The sequence below is a fragment of the Grus americana genome, chromosome 1, assembly GCF_028858705.1.
Source record: "Grus americana isolate bGruAme1 chromosome 1, bGruAme1.mat, whole genome shotgun sequence".
NCBI lineage: Eukaryota > Metazoa > Chordata > Aves > Gruiformes > Gruidae > Grus > Grus americana.
The window spans coordinates 1,953,146-1,979,935 of record NC_072852.1 but is presented as its reverse complement, the minus strand read 5'-3'; the positions used below and the strand labels follow the sequence as shown (position 1 = coordinate 1,979,935).

The window sequence follows — 26,790 nt, the reverse complement described above, 5'->3', positions numbered from 1 at the left end:
TAACACAGCCACCAGTATCACTGTTTCGAGCTGTTTACAAACAGGATCCTCAAATCAGCAAATCGCTAAGCAAGGTGCACCTTCTCCAGCCTTCTCCAGAGCTGCTTTCTCTGGTTTCACAGTGACAGGGCAACCGGGACTCTTGGCTGTGCTTAATCCTGAGAGCTTTTTATGCTTGTGATCTCACCGTCTGCTGCTTTATCCCCGCAGGCCTCCCAACCTGGACATTAACCATGTCATGGGTTTGTCTGACTTGAAGAAAAAGCTACCAGAAGCTGCATTTGGGAAAAGAAATTACATTGAGAATGAAGGTGAGTGCAAAACCCGCTGGCATGATGAGTAACGTATGCTTGTGCTGTGCCATAGGAATTGCTGCGGGGGGTCAGAGCTCAGGTCCACATAGCACTGGGTCCTGTCTTGAAGGGTGGCTGATTGCAGATAAGCGAGGAAAAATGCCAAGGCAGCACGGGGATGTTTTCCTGTCCACGCTTCACATGGTGCCCTGGTGTGATATAATCCTCTTCCCAAAGCAATCCTTTAATCAGCCCGTTGCTGGGACAGGACAGACTGGGACACGCTGTTTTGAGACCTGGGCTCCCATCCTGCAAGGTGCCAGATGTGGTGCAACTGAGAGAAAATGCAGGGAGACAAACTTTCTCCTTTTTACGTGATCTCCGTACGCAGTGAGGGACACTCCAGCTCTTGGGGTCTGCCCCAGGGTCTCCTGCATCTGGGCGGATGGGGGAAGCTGCCAGCTGAAGCCAAAAGATGTGGCTGCCTGCAGTAGCTTTGGCTCACGGGTAACCTACTTGTCACTTCAAGAGGACTGACAGTGAATGGCAGCATGAGAGAGGAGAGGATTCCAGAAAGCTTGGGGAGAGGCAGGGAATGCTCAGCAATCAGCAAATATAAGCACAGATTTGGGGAAGGGAGAGAAAGGCTCTACCGTCCCCTTAGTGATGCTAAGAGACCCTGCTTGGCTATAGTCAACCTCTCTGTCCTGGTCAGTGCAGGCTGGGGACCTGTCTAATTACACTTTGGGGTTCATACTGCTGATTGATTTTTGGGTTGGAGTTTTGACGAGCCTGGCAGCTCTCAGCCCCAAGGTGTTGAGCTCCCGATGGCTGTGAGTGAGTGTGCATTGCAGCAGACACGCAGTTACTGGCATGGATACCACAAGTTGCACGTGGAGAGCTCTGAATGTGATTTGCAGAAGCTCCAGGTGCTCAGGTGCTTTTCCATGTCATCTTACACCAGAATAAGTGTGGGCTGCTGCAGCGTTCTCTCCCATCCGTGTATCAGCTCAGCTGAGCCAGGTTGGGGCACTGATCAGGACTGGCTGACAGCCAGCCTGTTTTGGGGGTTAGCATTCAGCTCACGGTGCAGATGGGCAGAGGAGGAGGCTGGAGAAGTTGGGGAGGCCACAACACCACCTGCTGAAGGTGCTGTGGAGCCACAGTCTTACGGTCACCTGATGAAAGGGAGGAAATACCAAACAGAAGAATTTTGCTGTGAAATTCAGGGGGTGAGGCGGGTCCGAGATCTTATCTTGTCTTTGTTAAACTCCCTTGGGGATCAGAGTGCAAAATAAGGATGCTCCGTAGCAGAGTATGGCATGTTAGAATGAGGTATTTCCCTCGAAAGGCTCCCCGTCTCTGTGGAAGCACACAGCATTGCTTAAATTGCTTTTGTTAGCTGCAGAGATTAAATAGGAAACATCTCCTGTGAACCATGGGTTGAAGAGGAAACTCACTGCGACGTGAATCCATGTACCACTTCAGGAAATCTTGATAAGTTTTGGGTTGTTTTTTTTTTTTAAACCCTGTGCTTCCATCAATTGCACACCCATCTTCCTGCTACAGGAGCACTTGTTTGTTCAGAATTCACGCAAGAGGCACTATTTCAACATCAAATTCTCTCTCTTTTGTCTGCAGTCTGCTTTCAGGGTGTTTACTTCAGTCTGTATGAAGTAGAAATATCAAACAAGGATCAATACAAAATGGATCAGTTAGTAAAAAATCTAAAGGAAAAGGACTTGGTAAGTATTTTAGAACATTGTTATTCTGGGAGGAAAGTTGCCTTTTAAATTCTCTATTGAAACTTTTGGTGACATTAAACAGATTCTGAACTAATGCAAAATAGAATTAATTTCCCTGCTTGAATTATTATTTTCCTGCTTGGTTATTTTCAAACATAGTTTAGTCTTTCTGTATATAAACTTTTAACTGAAGATTACCCACTATGATTTGACGTAGATTTGATGTCTAGGGTGAACATGCCCTGCTGAGCAGAACGTATTATACCAGGCAAACTTCTTCTTTAGCTATGTTTATGCCAGATGAGATTATTTTATTGTCTTTATTAATGATTTTTCGCCCTTGCATTGCAAACAGCATGGTGAACAAGGACTCCAAGGGGATCTTATATAGTAAGAAAGCAGAAACAACGTCCCCCAATGCCAAAATGATAATTACTAAGCAAAAGACATAAGCTGTCGCATGCCTGCCTTTGTCCTGTGTGGCTGAAAAATAGCCCCCACTCAGCTAGATACTCACAGTCATACTGCCGAGACCTCCTGGGCTTCCAGGAGCTCTGAAGAGTTTCTGAATTTGCCTTGTGATCTATTATCTGATAAGGCTTTTTTTCAAGCACAGTGTGGTCTTTTTGTTCCCAATGTGATTGTCACGCCTCCTTGTGACTCACAAGGGATAAACCTCACCCCTGTGGAGCGCAGCACCTGCGTCTCTGCTGGGATTTGTGGTTGGGTTGGGTTTGGCTTTGTTGCTGCTGGTTGCTCTCTCACATCTGATGCTTCCTGTAGATTTGGGGTTGTAAATTCACAGCTGCAAACTCACAGCTGGCTGGTCACATCTTCCTCTCACTATAAGTTGGCAGCAGCCCATGAACTGCCAGGAATTGCTGTTGCTGTGCGGCACTGCTGAAGAGCTGCCCACCGACGTGCAGCTTCCCACATGGAACATACCAGAGGAAGTATTTGTTGTGGATCCCTGTAAGAAAAGCACTCAGACTCCCCAAAGTGTTGATTAAACTATCTTTTATTGGTAGTTACATGAGAAGATAAAAAGGGGATAGTAAAGACAATGTCCCTTCACATGCAGGGAATCCTGAACTGTGCAGCAACAGCTGGACCTCAGATCTGTCCATGCTGTGGCTCGTCTTGAGGTTCCCAACATCTGAAGGAACATAAGCTTATCTATGCTATTCCTTTTTTTCTTGTCTTGTTCTCATCAATAAAAGATATTTTAATATATATGACTAGAGCAGTCAGGGAAGATGAGATAGTTGAGATGTGGCCATGAGCAGTTTGGTATTGAAAACCAGCAGGAGCCTCGTTTCCTGAAAGCTTCCTCGCCCCCATATATCTGTCAAACTGGATTAAAATATCTCCCCTATTTCAGTGAGGAAACGGCCCATTTTGGGTGTGCTTCTTCCTTCCCCTTAGCATGTTGTTGAATGGCGCATGGGTGAATCTGCTTTGCTGGCAGCTCCCAAAAGTGCAAATGAAAAATGCCCTCAGCCTCCTTGGAACCCTTCTTGTGCAGTGCCTGAGTGAAAATGAAAGGGTGGTTGGGGCTAAGTGGGGTTGCCTGAAGCCAGCTGCTCTCTCTGGGTGATGTCTCAGCTCCGTGTCAGGTGGCTGTTGCCTTATGGCTTAACTTTCCTCCTCATCTGCTTGAAAATCGTCCTGTCAGTGAGAAACCACAGTTATTTGATTGAGCTGGATTTGTGCAGCAGAGATGCTGGTTCTTATCCCTTCTCCTCTGCTGGCTTGAGACAACCAAAGTAAGGAGCTACTGTTCTGAATAGTGAATATTACACTGAAATTGTTCAGGGTTTCCAAAGTTGTTCTGTTGTCCTGGAGAAATGAGGCTGCGGGCGTTAGTCCAATCCTCTGTTATGTCTGAACATATTGAATGGGATCAGCAAAGTTTCTCAGAGCATTAGAAGCCCTAGGGTTATTCAGTTCCTGTAAGTTTCCTGAAAAGATTTGTCTGCGTAGAAGAAAGATCCAAATAGGTGTCCCCACAGAGGGAAGGGCAGTCCAAGCCAAGCTCTGCAATGAGGCATCAACCAACACCCAAACACAAGAAAAGCCTCAATAAGTGTACATATCTTTTTAGACATGTGGTCATCCAGCTCTGAGATAGAGTCTCTAGGTGTTGCTTAGACTCAGCAAATTTTTTTTCACGTAATCATTGATACTGATACTGCTAATACGCAAGCTGCATGACCTGAACTTCGGTCAGGCTTGTGGCTGGAACCATTGATTGTATTTTGTCAGATGCTGGTGTCCAGCTTTGCTTTCCCTGCTGGGAGAACCTTCCCCTTGGGTTTCCGTGAGCAGTTCCTGGCTGAGATGCCCAGGAACTTTCGAACTTGACTAAAATTATTAAACTTGTTCATTAGTTGCAGTCGGTTTGGCTAAGCATATTTAATTTTTAAGTCACAGATGGGAGGAATTTGAGAGCTGAATAATAACATAAATGGAATGCTTTGGGTTAGAGGTCCCAGTTGATCAAGGGACATGGACCTGAACAGTGTCCTCGGCTGGGAATGAACTGGTGGTGTTGCCACACCTTCACTGGCAATCAGGGCTTGTTGACAGTCATGCTGGGTGCTATAAAGTGTGCTAAGGAGGAAAGGGAGTGGTTACTCTAACTTTGTTTGTTATAGGCAATCATCAAATATTTAGAAGATCAAGGAGTCCTTATCCTCCTCACGTCCTCTGCCTTGGCGCAAGATGATGGTAAGACACGGCTACTTAGAAATCAATATCTGTGCTTAAACATCCTGCTCTGGTTTAGAGGCAGAGGGTGGGCACCCGCAGTCTCAACAAAACCTGTTGCTTTCTTTCATAGGGTTTGACCCCAAGGAGCCCGTCAGCCTCCTGGCCCTGTTTCTGTTCACCTCATCCCGGTTGGTGTGCCCCCGAGGTAGGGAGATTCTCTTTGCTGGCTTTAGACACTGTGGTTCGGGTATGGGATCCTCACCAGAGGGTCCTCAAAGACACATTCCTCATGAAGATCTGATTTCTCTGCTCAGAACCACCTACAGCTTTAGCACAAGGGGTGTTAAAAGAGGAGACAAAAGTCTCAAGTCTAGCTATGCTGCATTTTAAGCTGATCTAAACCAGGTTCCCTGCCTTGCCCATGCACTGCGCATCCTTGCCCCTTTGCAGGAAGATGATGGGAGTGAAAAATAATTACTTTTTCTCCCTCTCAGTCGATTTTCAGCAGCATCTGCTCCCTCAACTATCTTATGCGTGCACGTGGGAGTCTGACTCCTGCAGAGCCTGGCTCACATCCCTAAAGGTGCGCTGGAGCTGTGCTCAGGGGGCAGAACAACACATGGCACTCGCTGGACCCTGCACGGAGCTGATGTGATTTGCTAAACCAGCAGGAAAAGAACCTGCCCTAAAAAATAAATGAATTGTTTTCTGCTGAGATAACAAGTGAAATGAGCTCCGTGAAAGGTCACTGCTGGCGTGGGGAGGGAGAGGAGAGGTGCAGAAGGGGCATTGCTCCCTAAAGAGCAGCGAGGGTTTGGACGCTCAGCTGTATTGTTTGACTTCTCTGCTGTGGGATCCGTAAATGTCAGCAGCGAGGCCATGACGACCGGTCAGGGTGTGTGACGGTGAGAGAGGGAGGCAGGGAGATGGTGTTGGGCAGAGCCACGGTGCTCTGCTGCCATCAAGGTGAGTCACAGTTCTGGGACCTGGGAGGTGAATCCAGGCTGTGTGCAGCCCCAAAACGCGCTGCTTTTCATGCAGAACAAACACAGAGGCATTAAATAAGAGAAAATAAAGATTGCACAGTTTGAATCTGCAGATCTTGAAATAAGAACGAGCTTCAACATCTGTTGCATTTGCCTCAAATTTTCTTTCTATCTGTTGGCTTTATACTGCATTGTCTATGTGGAAACATTCACACTACAATTTCCTCTTGTGGACATAAAGTTACTGCTCTGCCTCCCCTGGACAGCTTCATCCACACACCTCTCGCTGCATCTGCTCCACCACTAACGCTTCTAGCTTTGCAGATCGCCGAGCAACATATAAACAGGGGCTTTTTGCTCTGCGTAACTTCTGGCTTGCTTTTTGTTGAGTCATCCCAGGGACGAGCCAGGAGACTGTTTATGCCAGCGCACACTGGTATTTCAGTCCGCCTCTGCGAGTGATGGCTAGCATTGCCGACAGAGCCGCACAGCATATACCCATGTCCCCTCCCCAGAAGATAAAATAGAAGAGCTGACAGGACCCAGTGGCACATCTGAGCATGGATTGCTTTGTCTTTTTCAGTGTTTAACCTCCAACTATAAACTTTCTCCTTCAGGATCTGCGTACGAAGTGGGCTTGTAAGTCGTGACGGTGACTTGGTAATGTGGGGTGCAAATGTCTTTGATGGTTGAATTCAGTCAGCCTAAATTTAAGGAGGTGCTGCTGGTGGCTGTGTTAGCATGGCAACTTTTCTAATTTCTTTTCTAGGCATAGGAGAGAGGCAGGCTCCTTCTGAGGCAGACTGAAGATCCAAAGTGCCAGGTCAAACCTGGAATCAGGTTGTTGCTGTGATGCCTGAAGCAAGGGCCTGAGGTTGGGTGAGGTGAAGGGGAAGAATGCCTGGAGAGCAGACTGGAGGTGGGAACTGGCCACCCAGATATTGAGATCTTGCTGACCAGCCCCGCAACAGGCAGAAAATACCCTCCGCAGCAGAGGGATCTATTCCTGAAAGGCTGACTGCGAGCACTGTATGCTGGGGGAGAGAACAGGGCAAGGAGGTATTTATCTCGAAGATGGAAGGTGGTGGTGGAGACAGGAGAGGGCACCAGGTGTAAGGAGCATCCCAGAGCGTCGATGGTGCACGCAGCCGGTTGGTAGGAGGAGGCAAGGCCTGGGCAGCCAGAGAGCAGCTGGTGGCAAAGTGAAGAGGCAGAGGGAGAGGATAACATTGAGCAAACACTCCACATTGTTACGTGTCATGATCTGGACGTTGATGGCTTCCAGATGTTTTCCCTCTGGTGCCAGCAGGACTCCTGCACGTGCTGTCCCGTTCTGCCTACGTGAGCGGAATTACCCTAGCCAGTCCTGACTGTCCCCTGGGTTTGACACCTCTTTTCACTGGCATTATAAACCCGTTTTCCTTTAGGCCTTCTCCTTTCTATGAAGATAAGCAGAACTGTGCAAGGATTTAGGGTTGAAAAGGGACAGTCATTGAAGATGGCAGAAGTGCAGGGGAGATGCAAAGAGAAAAGGAAGGTGAAGGACGGGACACATTTGAAGTCACTCAGCTCAGACTTGCATGAATAATGTTTCCCGTTTTGAAACAAGCGGCCTCTGAAGCTGTTCCCTTCCTGTCCAGACAGCCGTCGGGAGGAATGTAGGGCTGGCGTAACAAGCCCGCTGTGCAGACGCGCCGCAGCGTTCCTGAGCCAGCAGTGAAGGCAGGCAGCTGGGAGCCTGCCCATGGGGACGCCTGGGTTTTTCGGTAGGAAGGACCGGCATTGCCAGTGCAAGGCAGCAGCAGGGCCAATAGGCGAAGAAAATCACGCGTCTGGGAGGGGAAGGGAAATGCCTTTGCCTTGCTGGGAAGAGATGTGATGGAGAAGGGTGCTGGGGTTCTTACCCTGGCCCTGCAGCCAAAAGAAACATCGGAGTTGGATCATAACACACAGATGGGCCAAGCCTGTGGGTGCAAAGTGCCAACATCAGACTGCTGGGTTGCAGCAGGTGAAGCCAGATAAGTCCGGCTTGTGCGGAAACGGAGCTGTACCGACAGGGTCTGCATATCACACCAGCTCTCCAGGAGTTTCCAGACACTGAGAGGACGCTACTATGCCAAGCAAAGCCTACTCCACGGTGACATCTGTGAGGGCAGGCACCCTCGAGCTTTGGGACTCGTTCATTTTGATCCCTATCAGGAGCTAAACCTTTATGATGCTATGCGCTGTATGTGGTAGGGTGTTGGTCTTGCTAAAATGAGAAACACCAACTATTTTCAGTAGGATCAGTCCTCCAGCTTTAAAAAATCACCCAGGGGTTCATGTTATTTATTTATACGGTCCCCAGATCCGCTTGGGGAAGTCTGTGTTCCCCATCCCACTCCAGAGCGCTAACGTGGTGTCCTCGCATGAAGTGCGTCCACTCACGCTGAGCAGGTAGAGATGGAGCTGCTGGAAATTGCATCTGAACAGGGACATAAACAACACAGGTGATCTGTAAATGGTGCTAGTCTAAACACCCTGCATGGGCAACCCTAAATTTAAACAAGTTTTAAAAAAACCCAACAAAACCCATGTATTTTCAGAGCTCTGACTGTCCTAAATGTTGGATGTCGCGAGAATTGCTGAAGTGAAAGGACTTAGAGCACTATGTGTGCGATCTCACCCTGTAATTTCCTGCAGAATGGGACTAGCTGATAGAACAGCAGTCTTTCATCTTAGTTGAATCCACTTTTGACTGCCACATGCAATTATTTTTTACCTTCAGCAGTTACGAGCATCCATCAAAACAGGACATCACCCCTGGAGCTAACTTTCTTTAGGTTGGCTTCTGGGGCTTTTTCATAGCTTTCACGTTCTCTTAGCATGGAAAAGTGAGGTGATTTGGGGAATTTAATCCTTTTTTAGTCCAAATAAAATTCTATTCTTTTCCTTTTGCAGTTGAAAAGCATGATCCAAAAGGTGAAAGGGAAGATAGTGACGATAGTGACATCTCATTAAAAATAGCCTCAGTTTTGCCTGGACTTCGCTATGCCTTACAGAAAGCCACCAGTTCTTCATGGGGGGACACAGTCAGTACCAGCGTACGTATCAAACAGCACTTCCAGGAATACACAAAGCTTGATCAAAATACACAGCCCACTTCTGGCCAAAACAGCGAAGTTCCCCTTTCTTCTTCTCTCCTCTCACCCGTCGAGGATAAATGTATTCATCCCTTTCAAAACCGTTCAGAGCAGTCCTTCTCCCAGCTGCAGCGTTATTTCTCTGATCCCAGCAGCTATACTCTGGAAATGTCGGCTGCGTTAGGATGTTTGACTGGTGCTGTTCAGTCTCTTTGCTGCGATTCAGAGGCGGATTGTAAAGTGAATTTCTTGTCAGCTGTGCCACCGGACCCTATTCCTCCCAACACAGCAGTGGAAATAAAAGTCAAAAGTGAAAACCCAAAGCCTGCAGTGGGGCTGGACCAGAGTGGTGAAGGGTCCAAAAAAGATGTCAACTCAACCAGCAAGCTGTGGGCGCAGCAGAGCAGGAGGAAATCCAGCCGAGCTGTTGTGACCAGCACCAGGAAGAAATGGTCACCCCTCAAGATGCAAATGCATCCTATGGGCGACAGCAGCAGGAAAGCAACCAAGAAGAAGAAAATCAACATCGCTTTCTCTTTTCCTAAAAAACAAGGGCTCACAGCCAATTCCAATGAGCCCATGCTTAAATTAGCCAATTTGCAGTTTCCACACAGAAGGAAAAGAGGTAAGTGCTATATGAATGGGACTGACTTCCTCCTGCTTCTCCGAGGTATCCAGCTGGGATGCTCAGGGTTCACTAGGAGCCATGTCCCCCACCGTCCTGGGTGCCCAGAGCAAGCAGACACCTCCTGAGAGCTTCCAAATAGGTCTGTGGCAATGTCTCCACAGTCTCTTGTTCAACTTGGGAAAGAGCCCAAGGCTATGACAGGGAATTTCACTGAAGGTGCCCGAAGCCCGGTGGAGTGGTCCATGCTGTTGCCTTCCTCTGCTTACAGGTGACTGCACACGGAAATCAGCCAGGTCACGGTTATTGCATCCTTTGTCCACGGGCTGTCGGTGGCTCAGGCAAGGAGCAATTGCCAAAGCCACGGTCATTACAGGCTGCGTAGATAACCAGCCACCCTACGTGTCACGTTGTATCTCTCCAAGTGCCAACTTTCCTTGAGGAAACTAGAAGCGTGAGATTGATCCCACCCAACTTACTCTGCTGAAAGCTGGTATCTGGCCTGAGCTGCTCATGCGAGGTGTCTCAATGGCATAAATTGCCCTCTGAAGGCTCCTGTCTCGCTGCCGAGGATAGGCTAAGCCTGTCGTTTTGAGCCAGCCTGAGCCTCCACCTGATTTGTAGAGATACTCAAAGTGGATTGAGATGGATCGCAGCCTTGGTGATGAAACATGGCTGAAAACATCCAAAGGATCCACCTGCCTGCAAAGGGAGTGTCATACTTGGCAACCTCCCCTGTCATTTATGTGCATCACAGGTAGCGGCAGCGACTGTGGAAATGGGCTGTCGTGCAGCACAGGGGGGTGGCACGGCGTCTGCCTGCTGCGGGCTGAAGTCAGCTCTGATTCACAGTCCATAGAGCTCTGTTCTGGGGCACGTTACCTTGGGCCTGGGTGGCATTGCTGATAGATCTGGGAGAGGTTCTTGTGTGCTTCTTGGAGAGGTAAATAAGTACCCTCAGGGTGCAAGTGTGCCAGGCAGGCATTGGAGTGACTTATCCGCAAAGAACAGCTATTCTAGGTCAGGAAAGCAGGCTTTTAATGAGCTTAAGAAGTGATGCTTAATTTTTAACAACTGCTTACTGATCACTCACATCAGTAACAAACTCATTTGTAAGATCAGATGCATAAATCAAGTCTTTGAAGACTACTCTGCTGCTGCTAATCACTTCTAGAGCAGTCCTTCCACTTCCCCTAACCTGATATTTTGCAATTACTCCTTTTTAATCTGAATATGTCTCAAACCAAAATAAACACCCTCCCTTTTCCTTGTCCCAGGTGCGGAGGTCCTGTCTGCAGAATTTGTACATAAAACACAGTCTGAACCCGTTTGGAAGGAAACCTCGGCTCCCGATGATCCTGGCTTGGAAACAAAGAGACCAAAGACACTGAAGAACACAGACGTGGAAAAGGTTCCTGTTGCTGAGACCGTCACGAAACCAGTGAAAATGCTAAAAAGTGTGGGTACCAGCCCATCGAAACCTCAAGCCAAAAAGCAAGCAGAAAGTGGTAAGGGCGCTGTTCCCTGTGGAAATCTTTCCTTTAAAAGCTGAGCCATCAAACAGCACGGTCAGGTCACAACCAGATGGTAGTACAGCACGTTCAGCAGCAGCCAAAGGGCCTCACAACATTTAGCGCCAAGGGTCTGGGTTGGGATCTGGGTACTGCTGCCCCACAGCCTGCAGGCTCCCAGTTACGCACTCATAGTGTGAAATATAAAGGCGATTGTGAAAATCGCCGTTACAGGATGTCCAAACCACACAGGGTCTCTTCTGAGTCCTTTCCTAAGCCCTCGGTTTGCATCCTTGGCAAACTGCTGGGATAGTTTAAAAAGCCTAATTTTTAACTGCTGAGCTCTGAAACTGTGTTGAGGCAGCTCATGGACAGACAGTTATAACCTCTGCTCATAGCCAGCGTCTGCCTAGATATTTAGTCTGTTACGTTGTAAATCCGATCGTTTTAAAATTGTCGCAGCCTTCGCAGACAGACTGCAGCAGGTTTAAGAGGCAGCATGGACAGCCCCGAGTGTAGCGTCTGCAGGTGCTGGCTGAGAGTCTGCTGTTAAACTGAGAACGAGTATTACGCTGCCAAAATAAATGATGGAACAGAAGAGTCATTTTCTGTTAATTTGTCGTGTTTTCTCACACTCGTGCATTGATATCCTTTTTGGGATCTTTCTCTGGTCTTTCTTTTTCCTCTTCCTGGGGGAGGTGGAGGCTTTGGAGACTGCTTTAGCCACCTCGGCTCAGTTTATCCATTCTTCTTGGGCTTTTATTGCCACGTGTTCCTGAAACGTGGCACTTTTCATCAGCGTGTGTGTATCAAACGCCGCCCCTCATCACCTCTGTCACGTGGGGGTTCCTGGAGCCGATCTGGCCAGTGCTGTCACACAGGCAGGGTGTCAGATGGGTCCTGCTGAATGCCAAGATCTGCCAAAAATGCAAAATAAGAGTGTTTAGAAGTAAGAAATACTCAATTTATATGTCTTACTATGCCATTCCCAAGGAAATTAAATGTAACACATAGGACTTTAGCACAGATGTAATTTAATAAGGTTTTACTTGAAGAGAGATTTTTGTGCTGGTTTTCAGTAGAAGGCATTAACCTCATTTAATGACTTCATACTGTTTTTACGAACGTGGGCCTCGAGCCATGGTGAGGGGCATTTTTAACGCTGCAGACTAAATGAACACCTAATTTGCTGGGCTCTGACTGCCTTTGGGAGGCGCCAGGTTTCTGTGTGTGCTCTGAAGTACAGCTCAGGGGCAGGTTATGCTCTTGAGAGGGTGTGCAGTGGGAAGCGTGAGGGCAGGGTGGTTTTTCTCTGCGTTTTAGAGTCGGATTTTTTGGTAGCTGGATTATTGAAAGCATAGCACAGGGTTTGTCTGAGAAAGTTGCAAATACTCAAAATAGAAGAAAATATAAAGAAAAAAAAAGATTAAGAGAACACTTAAAATATCTCAGGTTGTATTTAAGTGGACAAATTACCCTGTGCATGGAGGCCAAGAGAAATTTTGTTCGCTCTGGATCCTGTGCCTTTTATTTCTGAGAATAAACCCCCTTCCTGATGGTGCTTGGATCCCACCTCTGGATCCTTTTGTAGCAGCCATAGAGGTGGTTTTGTAGCATGATCATGGAGGTGGGGTTTTTTTAAGTGTACATATTCCATGTTGGAGAGACATTTTTTTCCTGCCAAACGGAAAGCCTGCTCTGAACCCTTTCTTGAGGCAGAGTTCCGTGGCCTTCGTTTATTCTCTGACTTTGTTTTTCTCACGCAGAGTGGAAGGAGCCATTCTCTGTCCTCCCGAGCGAAGTTTCTTCCCAATGCCACGGAGCGGATAGCCAAACGAGTGAGATGTACCCAGGCGGGGTTGCTGATCTCAGTTTAGATCTGAAGGGGAACGACTACGAGTCCCACGCCCTGAACTTGCTGGCTGATCTGGCTCTGGGATCTTGTATTCCTTCGTTTATACCCAGGGACAGCGGGTATACCTGCAGCCCCTCCAGTGACTCTGCAAAGGAGCAGCAGAATTATCACAAGCATAAATCCTTACGTGTTGCTTCTGACCATGAATACCACAGGGTAGACAAGCTTGCAAGGGGAGCCACCTCTCCTAGCAAAGCATTGCCGAACCAGAAGCTTCCTCCTGCTGAAAAAATAGACTTAAATGACTTGGCCTCTATTCCCAGGGAGAAAAGCCCTGGGATTTTCAGCAAGAAGAACAGTGTGAGCCCTAGCCCTGCAAAACCCCATGCGTTGCCTCTGAGAGAGACTCAAGAAGCTGCCGAGGTGAACAAGCACTCCTTCATTTCTGCTGAGCACTCATATGCCTCGCAGATGCCTGAGCACTCAAAGAAACACATGTATCCCAGAGGTGCCCCCTACCCTGGACCAGCACCCTCCAGAAACGGGACCAGGAACGCCCGAGCAGGACCCCTGGTTGGGAAAGTCCTGCCTTTCCGTCACCAGCAGTACAGCACCCACCACCAGCGGCCCTTCGAGGCTGTGACGAGACGCAGGAGCAGCCTGCTCTCCCCCAGGCTGAAGGATGACTTCACCAAGTCCCACACAGTGAACATCTGCGGCGAGTCCGTGAAGGTGACGTGCCATTGGGAAGCAGAGTATCTCTTCAATTTGGACAGCAGGTACACCAACGATGCCCTGGAGAAAACTGTCATCCGCGCCCTGCACGGGTAAGTCAGTCTGGAAGGCCATCTGCCGGGGACGCCTCTTGCTGGACGTCTGGAGCGCTTTTGGAAGGGATGTTCTTTGCTATTTTTGCTTTGCTTTGCATGATAATTGCCTTTTTCCCCATTCTCAGATGCCCAGTTTTGCTGTGTTAAAGCTGGTGTGTCTTCCCTGCAGAGAAGGACTTGGGGATACTGGTGGGTAATAATTGGATGTGACCCGGCAATGTCCACTTGCAGCCCAGAAAGCCAACCGTGTCTGGGGCTGCATCAACAGCAGCGTGACCAGCAGGTCGAGGGAGGGGATTCTGCCCCTCTGCTCCCCTCTGCTGAGACCCCCCTGCAGTGCTGCGTCCAGCTCTGGGGTCCCCAGGACGAGAAGGACATGGAGCTGTTGGAGCGAGTCCAGAGGAGGCCACAAAAATGATGCGAGGGCTGGAGCACCTCTGCTGTGGAGACAGGCTGAGAGAGTTGGGGTTGTTCAGCCTGGGGAAGAGAAGGCTCCGGGGAGACCTTATTCTGGCCTTTTGATATATGAAGGGGGCTTATAGGAAAGACAGAGAAAGACTTCTACCAGGGCCTGTAGTGACAGGACTGGGGCAACAGTTTTAAACTGAAAGAGGGCAGGTTTAGATTGGACATAAGGAAGAAGTGTTTTATGAGGGTGGTGAGGCCCTGGCACAGGTTGCCCAGAGAAGCTGTGGCTGCCCCTGGCTCCCTGGCAGTGTTCAAGGCCAGGTTGGATGGGGCTTTGGGCAACCTGGGCTAGTGGAGGGTGTCCCTGCCCATGGCAGGGGGGTTTTGGATTAGATGACCTCAAAAGGTCCCTTCCAACCCAAACCATTCCATGATTCCATGATTCCCATGGTTCTGCAGCTAGAATTGGTACCTAAAGCCATGAACAGAAGTCCTCCTTTGCAGCTGTGAGTTTCTCTTTTTTTTCAACAAGCTGGAAACTCCATCAAGTGATCTGTGAGAGCGGCTGGGCATTTGCAGCTCTCCTGCATTGGGCCTTAGCCCTGTGGGAGAACCCAGTTACCTTGTGCTAGTCAACCAGAGGGAGGATGAAGATGTTTCAGGCTGTGTTTGCTTTTTCTTCCAGGCCCTGGGACCCTGATCTGCCCGACGACGTGGAAGAGATGAAGCCTATACTTCATATGTGGGTGGCTCTCTTCTACAGCAAACCCAGCAAACTCCTGAGCAGCACGAGGAAGGTGGTGGAGCACAGCAACCCCGAGAAGTACGTCTCAATAAACAGCACCGGGGACTTTCTTGAGCTGAGTGATGATGGTGAGGACTTTTTTGGGTTGGAGACGTGCCCTGCAGATTCTAGGTCAGACCCTGACCAGACTCCCAGCAGCTCTCTGGATCGCAGCACACATTGCCGGGGACCTTTCCGCCCAGAGGAGAACCCTGCCGACTCTCAGACGGATGCTGATGGCACTCCTGGTGTTGTCGATAGTACGGTATCGTCTTCTTCAGGGGAGCTGCCCTGTGAGGAGGAGGAGCCTTCCTCCACAAGCTGTCCCGAGAGCCTTTCCCTCACTGAACATGCTGATGAGAGCCTGGCTGTGAAGGACAGGCAGCCAGCAGTCGTTCCTGATGAGCGTGTGCGTGACGTCTCGACCATCCCTGCGGTAAGAGCTTGGGGTTTAGGCAATACAGGGGACACGATGCATTTTGCACTTACAGGAGTAGGGTCTTCTGAGAGGAGTGGAGCAGACATGCTCGTGGGCTCTCTTAGAGCCAGGTAGTGGGGGTCCCTAGAGCAGCACAGGGAAATGTCCCCCAGTATTTAGCTGCCCCAAGTGACTGCCACACAGACATGCTCAGAGTCACGATAAAAAAGAAGCTTTCAGGCCTCTGTCTGGGTTTGGATGTTCTCTTGGACTGAGCTGGCATCTCTGGGCTGTGGCACGAGCCGTATCTATCAGTGTCCAAGGGAGCAGGGCCTCAACATGGATGCTTTCCAAGGGGGAGGAATCCCAAAGAACTAGAGCAATTAAAGTGTCGCGCTTGGCCTCTGTTCATGGTTTCAGCTGCAAGCTGTGTGAGCTCAGACAAGGTCTCAGTCCTGCGCTTAACTGAGGGAGGAGAGGAACCACAAACTCCCCAGACAAGAACTCAAAAGCTTGCCTGTCTCCTATGGGCAACTGGATTTGCCTGCCCATGGTCACAACAGCCCAGACGTGTCAGGGGACACGGCACAGCCTTTCCTCCGCTGGTTTGGGAGAGCTGAGGTTTGCTGGCTCAGAGGTTTCCCCGCTAGAGATGGCAGTGCAGTGCTTTGCAAAATTTCCCTCGCCCGTCTGGTGAAGTTAGTTAATATTCCATTCTGGGGTAGGGTTTTTTAAATTTTTTTTTACAGTGTCTACAGTCTGCAGATGGTCAGGAGTGGAGGTACTTGGGTAAATATAAAGCATGGATGTCTGCCGACGTTTTTCAAGCCTGAATTCTTGAACTAAAATAATTCCTTTAAAACTTATCTCTGAACAAACGGGCAGCTGCCATAGGGCTGCAGCTGTTTTGCACGAAGGAAAAAATATCCCAATGGTTTTTACCACCTGGGTTTAGTGGTGTGAAGCGGGCAGAAGTGTTTTGGGAGAAAATGTGGAGTTATTTTAGAGACAAGCTCAAACTAATCTCCCGAGTAGCTGTTGGGATGGTTGTACTCACAAAGTTTGAGCATTTAAAATATCCATGTTCACCCGCACGAGTGTCTCAGCTCCTGCGTTTGCCTCCTTTGAAATTTAACCTCTGAATTGTGTTGTTTCAGGAGGAGCCACCTAAGGAGGGATTGCCAGACCCTACGATCGTCCCCAGCCCTTCCGATGAGCTCGGTGATGCCGGCAAGCCCCCAGCTGCGCTGAGCAGGGACAACCTATGCAGCCAAGCCCTGAATTCCAGCACAGCTCCCTGGAGTGATGCACTGAGTGCGCTGCATGGACGTGGAGAGCAGCAAGAGAGCGGGTGGGCAGCAGGGTCAGGGAGCGGCCCCGGTCCTCCCAAGGACAGGGAGAGCATGGGAGACGCTGAGCACTGTACAGAGCTTGAGGATGGCAGCTGGGCCACCAGAGACAGATGGCAACGTGCCTGTGATTCGATGCTCTTAGAAGTGAGTCCCAAAAGCGCAAAGGCTGATGGAGCCAGTGGGGAAGGGAGGGAATCACAAGACCCCTACAGACATTCAGAAAAAGAGGAGGAAGAGGTGAAGGAGGAAAAAAAAGAGAAGGAGGATTCTGAATATGAAAGCACAGTCCTGAGGCCTGTTAATTTAGCATTTTCTGAAAGCGGTGATGCCAACATGGAGCATGAACGCAGCAAGCAGAAGCCAGTGAATTCAGCATGTCCAAAGGACTTCGGCATTCCTGGAGAGGGCCCTGTGCCCAGCCCCACTGCTTTAGCATCCCCCTGCCCAGGCAGATCAATGCTGGTGTTGTCAGATGGGACTGGGACTGGCCCTCCAGGGCTTCCTGGTGAGAAGGTACTGAGCCTGGACATGCTGCAAGAGCCCCGGGAGGCTTTGCTTCCCCCAGATGCAGAGATGAACGGTGTTGGTTTGGCACATACAGACAGTACAGCCGATGTGGGGTTGCCCCGTGACAGCAGGTTGATGCTGCCGTTACCGTCTGATCCAAGCCTTGTCTGCAGGGCACAGCCAGCCAGCGTTGCAGGCTACATGGGACCTGCCAGAGAGACACTTGGGGACGGCTTGGAGAGGAAAGACAAGGATCGTGCGCCCTCTGCAGAAACGTGGGCGCCTGCTCGGAGCAAAGCTGCTGGCAGAGCTGGCCTGGAGTCACTGTGCGGCCAGGGACTGTCACTAACCTTGTCCCCTGACTCCAGCTCTGTCTGCCTGACATCTCTTGATAGAGCAACAGATCCTGGGGCTGCTCCAGAGGACCAGGAGGCCATGGCAAGCATCCAATCTCCATCACAGAGCGACCTGGGAGGGAGCAGCTGCCTTTCCCAAAGGTGTGGAGGCAACATCTATGCTGACCTCACTTTGCTGAGCACTGGCGAATCAAATCAAGAAGGGAACAAGGTTTTGGTGGATGAACAGCGTAGCAGCCCTTCTGCCAACCAGACAGATGTGCTGGATGAATCCTTGGGAGCGGGTGATAGCCAGGGCTTTGCCTTCATCTGTACGGCCTTAGCAGGTGACTCTGAAGCCGGGGAGAGTGATGATGTGTGCCTCGGTGCAGAGAAGTCCCCCAAGAGCGATGAAACGAACACAGGGACGGTGACTGACCCACTACAGGAGCCAGAGACCTCTCTTCATGACCTGCTGGACTCAGAGCCCTCCTCCTCAGTGAGAGATGGGGTGTCTGCCATGAAGGAGCACCCCAGGCAGCAGCAGAGCTCCTCAAACAGCCTGTCCCCGCCTGCCCACAGAGGCTCAGCTCCTGCTTCTCCCCCCCAGCAGATCCCTCTCCCCTGTGGTGGAGATGCAGACCCCCACCACCATTTGTTAGAGCAAAGCGAGCGGGACCCAGTCCTGTGCCAACACGGGAAGTCCTGCGAGCAAGTGGGTGCCGCAGAGGTGAGTGTGGCTACCGAAAGCCCAGATGGTTCCTTAAAGCCCAGATGTGCAGAAGAGGTGAAAAAAGACACGGGTCTGTGCTATGCAGAGAGCTCCCCCGTGGACGTGCTTGTGCCAGGTGACCCGGGATCGATGCCTCCTTCTCCTCCGCATGGTCGCAAGGCAGGTCTGCACAGCGCTGAGCCGGACTCAGTCCTTGGTGTGCACCCCAAGATGCTTTCTCCTGGCACGAGTCTGGCTCCAGATGCTGCCCCATGGTCCTGCTGCGTGGGCACCTGCCCCGGGTGTGCCAGCCCCAGGGACCAAGCAGTGGATGCGGTAGGGAGCCACGAGAAGGAACCTATCCTGCCCAAGGATTTGGAAGGAGGAAGCAGCATCCCTCTTGCCAATCCTGTATCTTTTTCAGCAGGGGAGTTGCTCCTGCCGCTGTGTGGGCCCCAGTCTGCGTGCAACCAGGGCGAGCGTGAGGCCGAGGGAACCGACGCTTTCGCTGATCTGCACCATGCCAGCATGGAGGTGGGAGAGGAAGAAATCCCCACTCTCCCCTTCCCGATGCTGCCGTTACATGCACGCAGGGGAATCTCTGGAGAGAGCCTGGAGCTTAGTGACACTGAGGATATTTCGGACGTGCTTCCGAGGGCAAAGCAGCTCCCCAGCAGAGACAGATGCATGGGCTTGACCTTTGAAGATCTGTTTGAGTCTTTCTCTAGCGACTCAGACCAGGAGTATTTTGGGGGGACAGCACAGTCCCTGCTCACAGCCGGGGGTTCCTATAGCACGAGATCCGTGGTTGCTGCAGGCACAAGGACTAACTGCGACTCCTCTTCCACCAGCTCAGCGCACACGGAGGGACGCAGCGAGGACTGGGGCTCCCTGGGTGTGGAGGGGGGCTGCTCGCAGGCTGACCTCAGCTGGCCGATTGGCCTGGGGGGAACTAGCAGCGGGCACATTCCACCATACGTCAGTATTAGGGACAGCCAGGGGATCGCCAAGGACTACCGGAACATCGTAGTCACCAAAAAGCGTCAGGAAAGAATGGGAAATTTGCAGCCTTTGAAGAGGCGCAGCCACTGTGCACAGCAGTCTCACTTGTTACGGTCACTGAGGAGGACTTGGAGGGGTTTTGAGGAAATCACCCAGCACACTTTGAACATGGAGTGTCTCCGTTTCCATTATAAGCTAAAACAAATCCTAAGGAGCAGGAAACCGCCCTTTTCTACCTCCAAAAGCATCTTTCCAAAAGACTTTTCTCCCCAGGCGATGTCTGAGACATTGCCTGTGCAAGAAGCTCCCGTCCCGCTCTCGCTGCAGAGCAGGAGCCCTTTGCAGGTGACAATCCTGCCCTCCAACACATGGCCGAGCGGGCTCGGCTGGCACCAGCGAAGCAGGTGGCACGGGGACCCGTGTACCCCGTGGCAGCACACCCTCTGCAACGAGAGGAGCAGGCCCAGATCCCAAACCCCGAGCCAGCGCTTTGCGGCTCCCTTCCACCTCAGCAAGCTCAAATACATTGATAAGCTAAAGGACTCGCAGGGGGACATCGCCATCATCCTTGATGAGTACGCTGAGTTGAACAGGGTGATGCTGAGCCAGGCTGATGCGGAGAGCAAAGGCAGAGGGCCAGACCCGGCGCACGGGGAGGCCGTGAGCGAGTGGACGTGCGCGTCCCTCCCCGGGAAGATGGCCGGCATCGAGGAGATGATTGCAGACCTATGCAGCACGCTGCGTTTCTGCCTGCACAGCGTGGCCGAGGAGGCCTGTGGCCACGCTGGCATGTTCCACTTGGTGGTGACAGGCGAGGACCCTTTCTTTGCAAGAGTGAAGGTAATGATGGTCCTGCCAACATGGACGGGGACGGGTGGCCCTGGGGTGACAGCTGAGGGCAGCAGCAGCAGGCACAGGGCAAGGTTGGTCAACCCAGCATAAGTGACATTTGGTTCCCTTGAGCCAGGAGCCACCTCTGCCATTTCATCTCAGTTCCCACCACCAGAAATTAGGATCACAGTATCATTTAGGTTGGAAAAGACCTTTAAGATCATCGAGTCCAACTGTTAACCCAGCACTGCCCAGCCCACCACTAAACCATGTCCCTAAGCACCACATCTACACGGCTTTTAAACACCTCCAGGGATGGTGTCTCAACCACTTCCCTGGGCAGCCTGTTCCAGTGCTTGACAATCCTTTTGGTGAAGAAATTTTTCCTGATATCCAATCTAAACCTCCCCGGCGCAACTTGAGGCCATTTCTCCTTGTCCTATCACTTGAACATTCCCCGGGCCAAAACAGATCAGAGTTGATGCAGGAGCAGCCCAAACTCAACCCCCCCAAGATGGCTTTTGCTTGATCTCTCTTTAAAGGGTTGGAAACTCGGGGAGGGTGCTTGCATGGAAGGATTTGCTGTTCCAAAATAGCAAGGAGGCCTGGTTCATGGTACGGTGAGATGCTCGAGGGCGTTTTCTAAACCTGGACATGCAGTGACTTTGACAGACAGACACCGTAGGCTGCCCTTGACACCGGGGTGCCTGGTTGGGGTGGCAGTCTCGTTCCTCTCTCCTTGTCCCCAGGAATGTGTGTGCCGGGAGCATGGCACCACTGCTGTGAAGATATTCTCCATACAAACCTTCTCACACAATTTCTGTTTCAGACCTTGCTGAAGAAAGACGGCTGCATGGAGATCGAACCTCTGAGCTTCTGCGAAGCAAAGCACTCAGACGCTGACAGGTTGCTTGTCGTCATCAGGAATGAGGACATTTTCTCACACATCCACAACGTAAGGCCCGAGTCCGTCTTTTTTTTCTACCAGCATCATTTCTGAATATCAGGATCCACTTTAAAGATTTTAAATTTTACACTATATATAGCTGTAGATTTGTCAGTCTCTGCAGATGCACTGTTCTCTCCACAGTGCTTCATGAAGAGCTGTTAAAAACAAATATCTCAAAAAACATGAAGCCTGTCAGTTCTGCTTTTCTTCTGTCTCCGTTTGTGATTGCTGAATAACATCACTTGGAGTAGCCCAGCTCAAAGTAATCAGGCCAGGCTTATTTTCTGTAACGGAGCAGTTCAGCCAGGCTTTGGCTCGTGGGCTCCACTGAATATTGCAGCAGACTGATGCTCCTCGGACTCCCTGTATTGCTGTCCACGGCTTTGCCGTTGGGCTATGGAGACACGAGTGTTGGGGTGACGCAGACCTAGGAGGGGGTGGGCCCCCCGGGTCTCCCAGGAGCGGGTGTGAGTTGCAGAGAAGTGCAAACGCTGTTGAAACGCAGCTGTGTTTCAAGCATCTCTGCCTTGAGCAGGTCCCGTGCTTGCTGAAGCTAAAGCACTGTCCGAACGTGGTGTTCGCCGGACTGGACAGCCCCGAAGATATAACAGGTCACACGTACCAGGAGCTGTTTCATACCGGTGGCTTCGTGGTGTCGGACGATGAGGTGTTGGAAATGGTAACGCTGGGTGAGTCTCACTGCGGCCTCTCACTTGGATGCAGACACGCAGTGTCGGCTCCCAGCCTTGTCCTCTGGTTTGCCGACACCTTCCAAAAACTTGCCCTTGGCTTCCTCTGGCTCCTGCTTTAGCGAGGACAATTCTTTCCCTCTCTTTGACACCTCAGACCCCATCTGGATTGGTCAGGGCTCCCCAAAGCATCTAAGTACAGTGACCAAGGTGGCCAGGGGCTGGAGCAGGGGTTGTACAAGGCTGTCGAGCCTGGAGAAGGAAGGGCAGAGGGGAGACCTTGCTGCTGTCTTCAGCTCCCTAGTAGGAAGGGGCAGAGAAAACGGAGCCACACTCCTCCTGGAAATGCGCAGTGATGGGACAAGAGGTGATGGGGACAAGTTGCTCTTATCCTATTAGATATAAAGAGGGAAAAAAATTGCACAGCAGACGTGTCCAAACACCAAGACAGGCTGTGAATCTTCATCCTTGGAGATATTCAAACCTCACGTAGACAAAGCCCTGAGCAACCTCAGGTGGCCCAACTTTGAGCAGGGGTTGGGCCAGACATGCCCAGGGACCCTTTCCACCCTTGGTTACCCTCTGGCTCTTGCTCTCTCCCCAGGCCAACTGAAAGAGGTAGTGAAGGTGCTGGAGAAGCTGAACAGAAGCGGGAGGTGGAAGTGGCTCCTTCACTACAAGGAGAGCAAGAAGCTCAGAGAAGAGGCCAGGTAACAGCTCCGTGGTGGCGGCCCCCTTGTCCCTGCTGTCCTCATCACGGCAGCAAGGACGAACCCACCGTGGTGGAGCGCGGTGTCTCGTTCAGTGTGGGGACACAGGGCAAATTCAGGGCCTCTGGTTGGGATTTGGCCTTTTACAAGCTGAATTTGAAGATTTTTGTTTAAATAAGAACTTTGCTTATCAATGAGAGGACGTGTGCCTCAAGTCTGGAACTGCTGGAGGTCAGCATTTGCGCGCTAGCAAGTAAATTGCGATAGATTTTTCTTTTTATGCTTATATGAGATGGAGCAGCAGGACATGGGACCTGGAGAGGATCAGATGGCCTGAAACGTTGCGTCTTGCACGTGATCCCGGATGAGGCAGAGCTCTGGCAGCTGCTTCGTGCACCCCGCTGTATCTCCATAAGGCTGTTCCCCCCTCTTTTTGGCAGAGATGCCCTCTGTGAGCGTTGCAGCCTGCAAGGGGCTTGAGAAGAGGCACAGATTTCCTTTGAGGAGCTGCACACTCTCTTCGCGGTTTCTTTTTCTGTCTCATCAACGTGTGAGATTTGGGGGAGTGACGAGGAGCTCTGAGTTTGTAATGTGGAGAGGAACCAGGGTGTCGTGGGGAGTGCGTAAAATCAAACCCTGCTGGGAAAAGCAGAACTTCTGTCTGTATTTGCTACGTATTTTAAATTATTTGCAACAGTGTGTGTTTAAATGATGCAATTTGAGAAAGAGAAGACGGCAAATATTGTCTATTGAAATGTCCTGCTTTTATCGTGTTTAAAGTCAGAGGGGAATGGTTTTATTGGGCAGGCTGCCTTTGTTAGTGCCAGGACAGCTTTCTAGTAACAACCTGCCAACAGAGATGAAACTGGTCTTTTCTGTCTGAGCAGAAAACTCTACAACAAATGGGGAGAAGTCTCAAATCCTCTCCACACTCAGCCGTTACAGTGATAGCACAAAGTAATCGTTCTGAAGACCTGGTATGTCAGGTATTTCATCGCAGTCTGTGAGATGAGGACTCAACCTTGTGGAGCGGATGATGCTGAGGAGCATTTACTTTGTGCTCCATCAATGGCACTCACATGGCATCACTTGACTCCTTTGTGGTGGGATAATAAGCCACAGTCCGTTGGCGCTGCCTCGAGCAAGGGGTCATTTTGTTTTCCGGCTGCATGCAGTGACGCTCTTGCCAGCTCCATTTGGTGCAAGGTAGCAAGCGTAAAAGCAGCCGTGAGGCTGGAAGAAACACACATGGGGGAAAGGCAGGTCACAGAATCGCAGAATCCCAGAATGATAGAGGTGGGCAGGGACCTCTGGAGATCATCTAGTCCAACCCCCTGCTAGAGCAGGATCACCCAGAGCAGGTTGCACAGGATGGCGTCCAGGCGGGTTTGGAATCTCTCCAGAGAAGGAGACTCCACAGCCTCTCTGGGCAGCCTGTCCCAGGGCTCGGTCACCCTCAGAGGGAAGAAGTTTTTCCTCACATTGAGATGGAACTTCCCGTGTTCCAGTTTGTGCCCGTTGCCCCTTGTCCTGTCGCTGGGCACCACTGAGAAGAGTCTGGCCCCATCCTCTTGACCCTCACCCTTTAGATATTGATAAGCATTGATCAGATCCCCTCTCAGCCTTCTCTTCTCCAGGCTAACCAGCCCCAGCTCTCTCAGCCTTTCCTCATACGAGAGATGCTCCAGTCCCCTCATCATCCTCGCAGCCCTCCGCTGGACTCTCCCCAGTAGTTCCCTGTCTGTCTTGAACTGGGGAGCCCAGCACTGGACACAGAACTCCAGATGTGGCCTGACCAGGGCAGAGCAGAGGGGGAGGAGAACCTCCCTCGACCTGCTGGCCAAGCTCTTCTTGATGCACCCCAGGGTGCATGGGGTCCCATCGTACCTGCTCATTCCCTGGGAGGGTACACAGGGGTGAAACCCTTCGCCGCTTCACCTTGCCCCTCTCCCGGCAGGGTGGACGCCAACGCCCACAAGAAGCACTTGATCCTCAAATCGTGTCAAGGCACCGATCTCATCGAGGTGCTGCACTACCACGCCTGCGACTTCGGGTCGTCCCCCAAAGCCGAGTACGTCAAGTGCTTGTTGAACCTGCAGGTTCAGCGCATCAGCGCCAGGTTCGCTGTGTATCTCACAGGTAAGGCCGGGCTCTGGGCGCTGCCCTGTGCTGGTGCCCTCAACCCCCCCCACAAACACGGGCTTAAATTGGCCTGGGAGGCTGTAGAGGAGGGACCAGAAATGCTCCGTTTGCTCCCATTTCCGCTAGAATCACAGGTAAGGTGTCCAGTGATTCATTGCAAGTCGGTGCAGTGAAAGGCAAAATGAGCAGGTTTTGTTTTTGGGTTTTTTTTTTTTTTTTTTGAGAGGTCTGCTAAATTCTGGCAGTTTTTTGAGCCTGTGGATGGCTTTTACGTCACACGCTAATTCTGGCCTTGCTGGGCTGAGGCTGTTTGCAAAGCGGCACTGTTAATCTGCTCGCATTTGCAAAATGGAGTAACTGCAGTGCGATTTGGGGCTATTTTCTGTGTGTTTCAGAACAATTTCCTTCGCTTGTTTGAATTACGGTGCCACTCCTTCCTTTGCAGAAAAGCCCAGCATCAGCAGGGAGGCCCTTGAAAGCAAAGGAATCCTCGTGGCTGATGTCAAAACCTTCCTTGGGACTGTGGAGAAAGCGGCTGCTCCGTTTAGAAGAAGCTACTGGTAAGGGGGGGGGGATCTTGGGATCGACCCCCTTCTCCCCAAAAAACACCGAGAGCAGCTCCTGAGTTGTCTGCAGGGTGGCAAAGCTGTGCTTGGCCCCACCGGCAATGGGAAACGTGCCAACGCTTCTCTTGGGGCAGCTCTGCGAGACGTGGGTGCTGCCGGAGCGAGGAGGGGAGCGGAGCGGAGCAATAACCCGTGCCACATCTCTGTGTTGCAGGTGACGAAGCGAAGCCGCAGCACGGCTCCTCCCCGGGCCCCGCAGCACCGGTTGGGGCATCCTGGTCCTCTGCGGGACAGCCCTGGTGCCCAGTGGGAGCTGTGAGTGGAGAGGTGGCAGGGGAAGGTTGGCTCTAGTTCTGTATATAGAAATTATTTAAAGATGGTTAATGCAAATCCTCGCAGGGATTTACTCCCTGCCACCAAGTTGCATATAGGGCAGAGGTTACTTTAACATGATGCAGTTTTAAGTTATTGGAGTGTTTTCAGGTGATTAGTGCATTGGAAAAAAATAGGAAACTAAAAATAAAAACCAGCTGTTTACTTGAACGTTCGGAACGAATCCACAATAACAAATGCATTTTCCACATGACTGTAGCTATACATACTGTACGCAAGATGCACACGTTAGCTGCTGGGGGTGGCTGTACATTTTAAATGGGTGTCAGCAGCCGTTGCCCGCATCGTTGGCAAGCCTGCGGCCGCCCGCTCCGCACTACATTTCAATTCACACAACCCCCCCATTGCCTCTTGGTACCATTTCACTGCTGGGACTCGAGCACATTCCAGCACGTGGAAGTCTTGGCGCTAGCCAAACAACAGGGTACAGGAACAAACAGCTCTTATTTATGGTAGCTCAAACACATACTGGGAAGAAAATGTCGCATTAAGGATGTTTCCAAGATCCCCTATCTATGGATGTGGAGGACACGGTTGTCCTTTTTTTTTTTTAATAAAAGGATGCAAGATGTTATATACAGGATGACTTTGTATAGCGTTTAATAAAACAAAACCTCTGGGGAGGGGTCTCCTGCACACACCCAGCCTCTCCAGTCCGTGGGGAGAGGTGTACTGAGAGCCGGAGGAATAACCAGGTTACAGCAGAGAGGGGTAACCAAAGCTTTTAGGGGAAGGAGCTCGTTTGGTGGCGGTGAGCACTGAAGCAGCTCAAGAGAGGAAGCGCAGGGTGAGGGGGAAGTTTGCCAGGCAGCACTACACACCTCACTCCAGCAGTACAGGAAAGGTGGTTCCTGGAACTGGCACCCCAGGGAGAGGAAGTGCCAAAAGCCCCTAAACCCCGGGAGGGAGGAAGGGAAGGGGCAGCCATGGCTGGGTTTAGCACAGCACCGCTTTGCAAATGAGATGCGGTCAAAGATCCAGTTCCTCTTCAGCAGCGGCATGAGGGCAACACAGCTATGGCTGAGAGGCAGGAGGAATCTTCACCAGCCACCCCACCTGGCTGCACACAGCAGCTGAGGGCAGGACAAAGCTGGTCTGAGGCATTTCTCTCATTTTTCCTGGCACGCAGCATTGCTGCGCATAAACACAAGCTCTGCTCCTTGCTCTACTCCTGCCACCCAACAGCAGGATTGCTTCAGGCTGCGAGATCCGAGCCAGGGGCTGAATAAGGCTCACTTCTTATTCAGAGAGAGATGAATGCCCCATGCAGGAGCCATAAGAGCAAGAATTATTTACTACTGCTTCAAGCGAGT

At 51.0% G+C, this 26,790-nt stretch overlaps 1 protein-coding gene across 3 annotated transcripts in view; it reads left to right on the top strand.

Annotated features, from left to right (window-relative positions):
* The window catches only part of TASOR2 (transcription activation suppressor family member 2), a 44,406-nt gene extending 18,383 nt beyond the window's left edge, over window positions 1-26,023 (top strand). The window contains exons 10-24 of one of the 3 annotated variants that reach the window (XM_054813098.1): window positions 211-311; window positions 1,935-2,038; window positions 4,696-4,768; window positions 4,881-4,955; window positions 8,677-9,483; window positions 10,761-10,991; window positions 12,761-13,676; window positions 14,773-15,307; window positions 16,447-20,037; window positions 20,858-20,983; window positions 21,513-21,666; window positions 22,271-22,376; window positions 24,334-24,515; window positions 24,964-25,078; window positions 25,299-26,023. In XM_054813098.1, the coding sequence (XP_054669073.1) occupies window positions 211-311; window positions 1,935-2,038; window positions 4,696-4,768; window positions 4,881-4,955; window positions 8,677-9,483; window positions 10,761-10,991; window positions 12,761-13,676; window positions 14,773-15,307; window positions 16,447-20,037; window positions 20,858-20,983; window positions 21,513-21,666; window positions 22,271-22,376; window positions 24,334-24,515; window positions 24,964-25,078; window positions 25,299-25,302 (7,120 nt within the window). In that variant the 3' untranslated portion in view covers window positions 25,303-26,023. Of the gene's footprint in view, window positions 1-210; window positions 312-1,934; window positions 2,039-4,695; window positions 4,769-4,880; window positions 4,956-8,676; window positions 9,484-10,760; window positions 10,992-12,760; window positions 13,677-14,772; window positions 15,308-16,446; window positions 20,038-20,857; window positions 20,984-21,512; window positions 21,667-22,270; window positions 22,377-24,333; window positions 24,516-24,963; window positions 25,083-25,298 lie in introns of those variants that run through there. The other 2 variants (XM_054813100.1, XM_054813099.1) reach the window with 2 other exon arrangements.
* The last annotated feature ends 767 nt before the right edge of the window (window positions 26,024-26,790 follow it).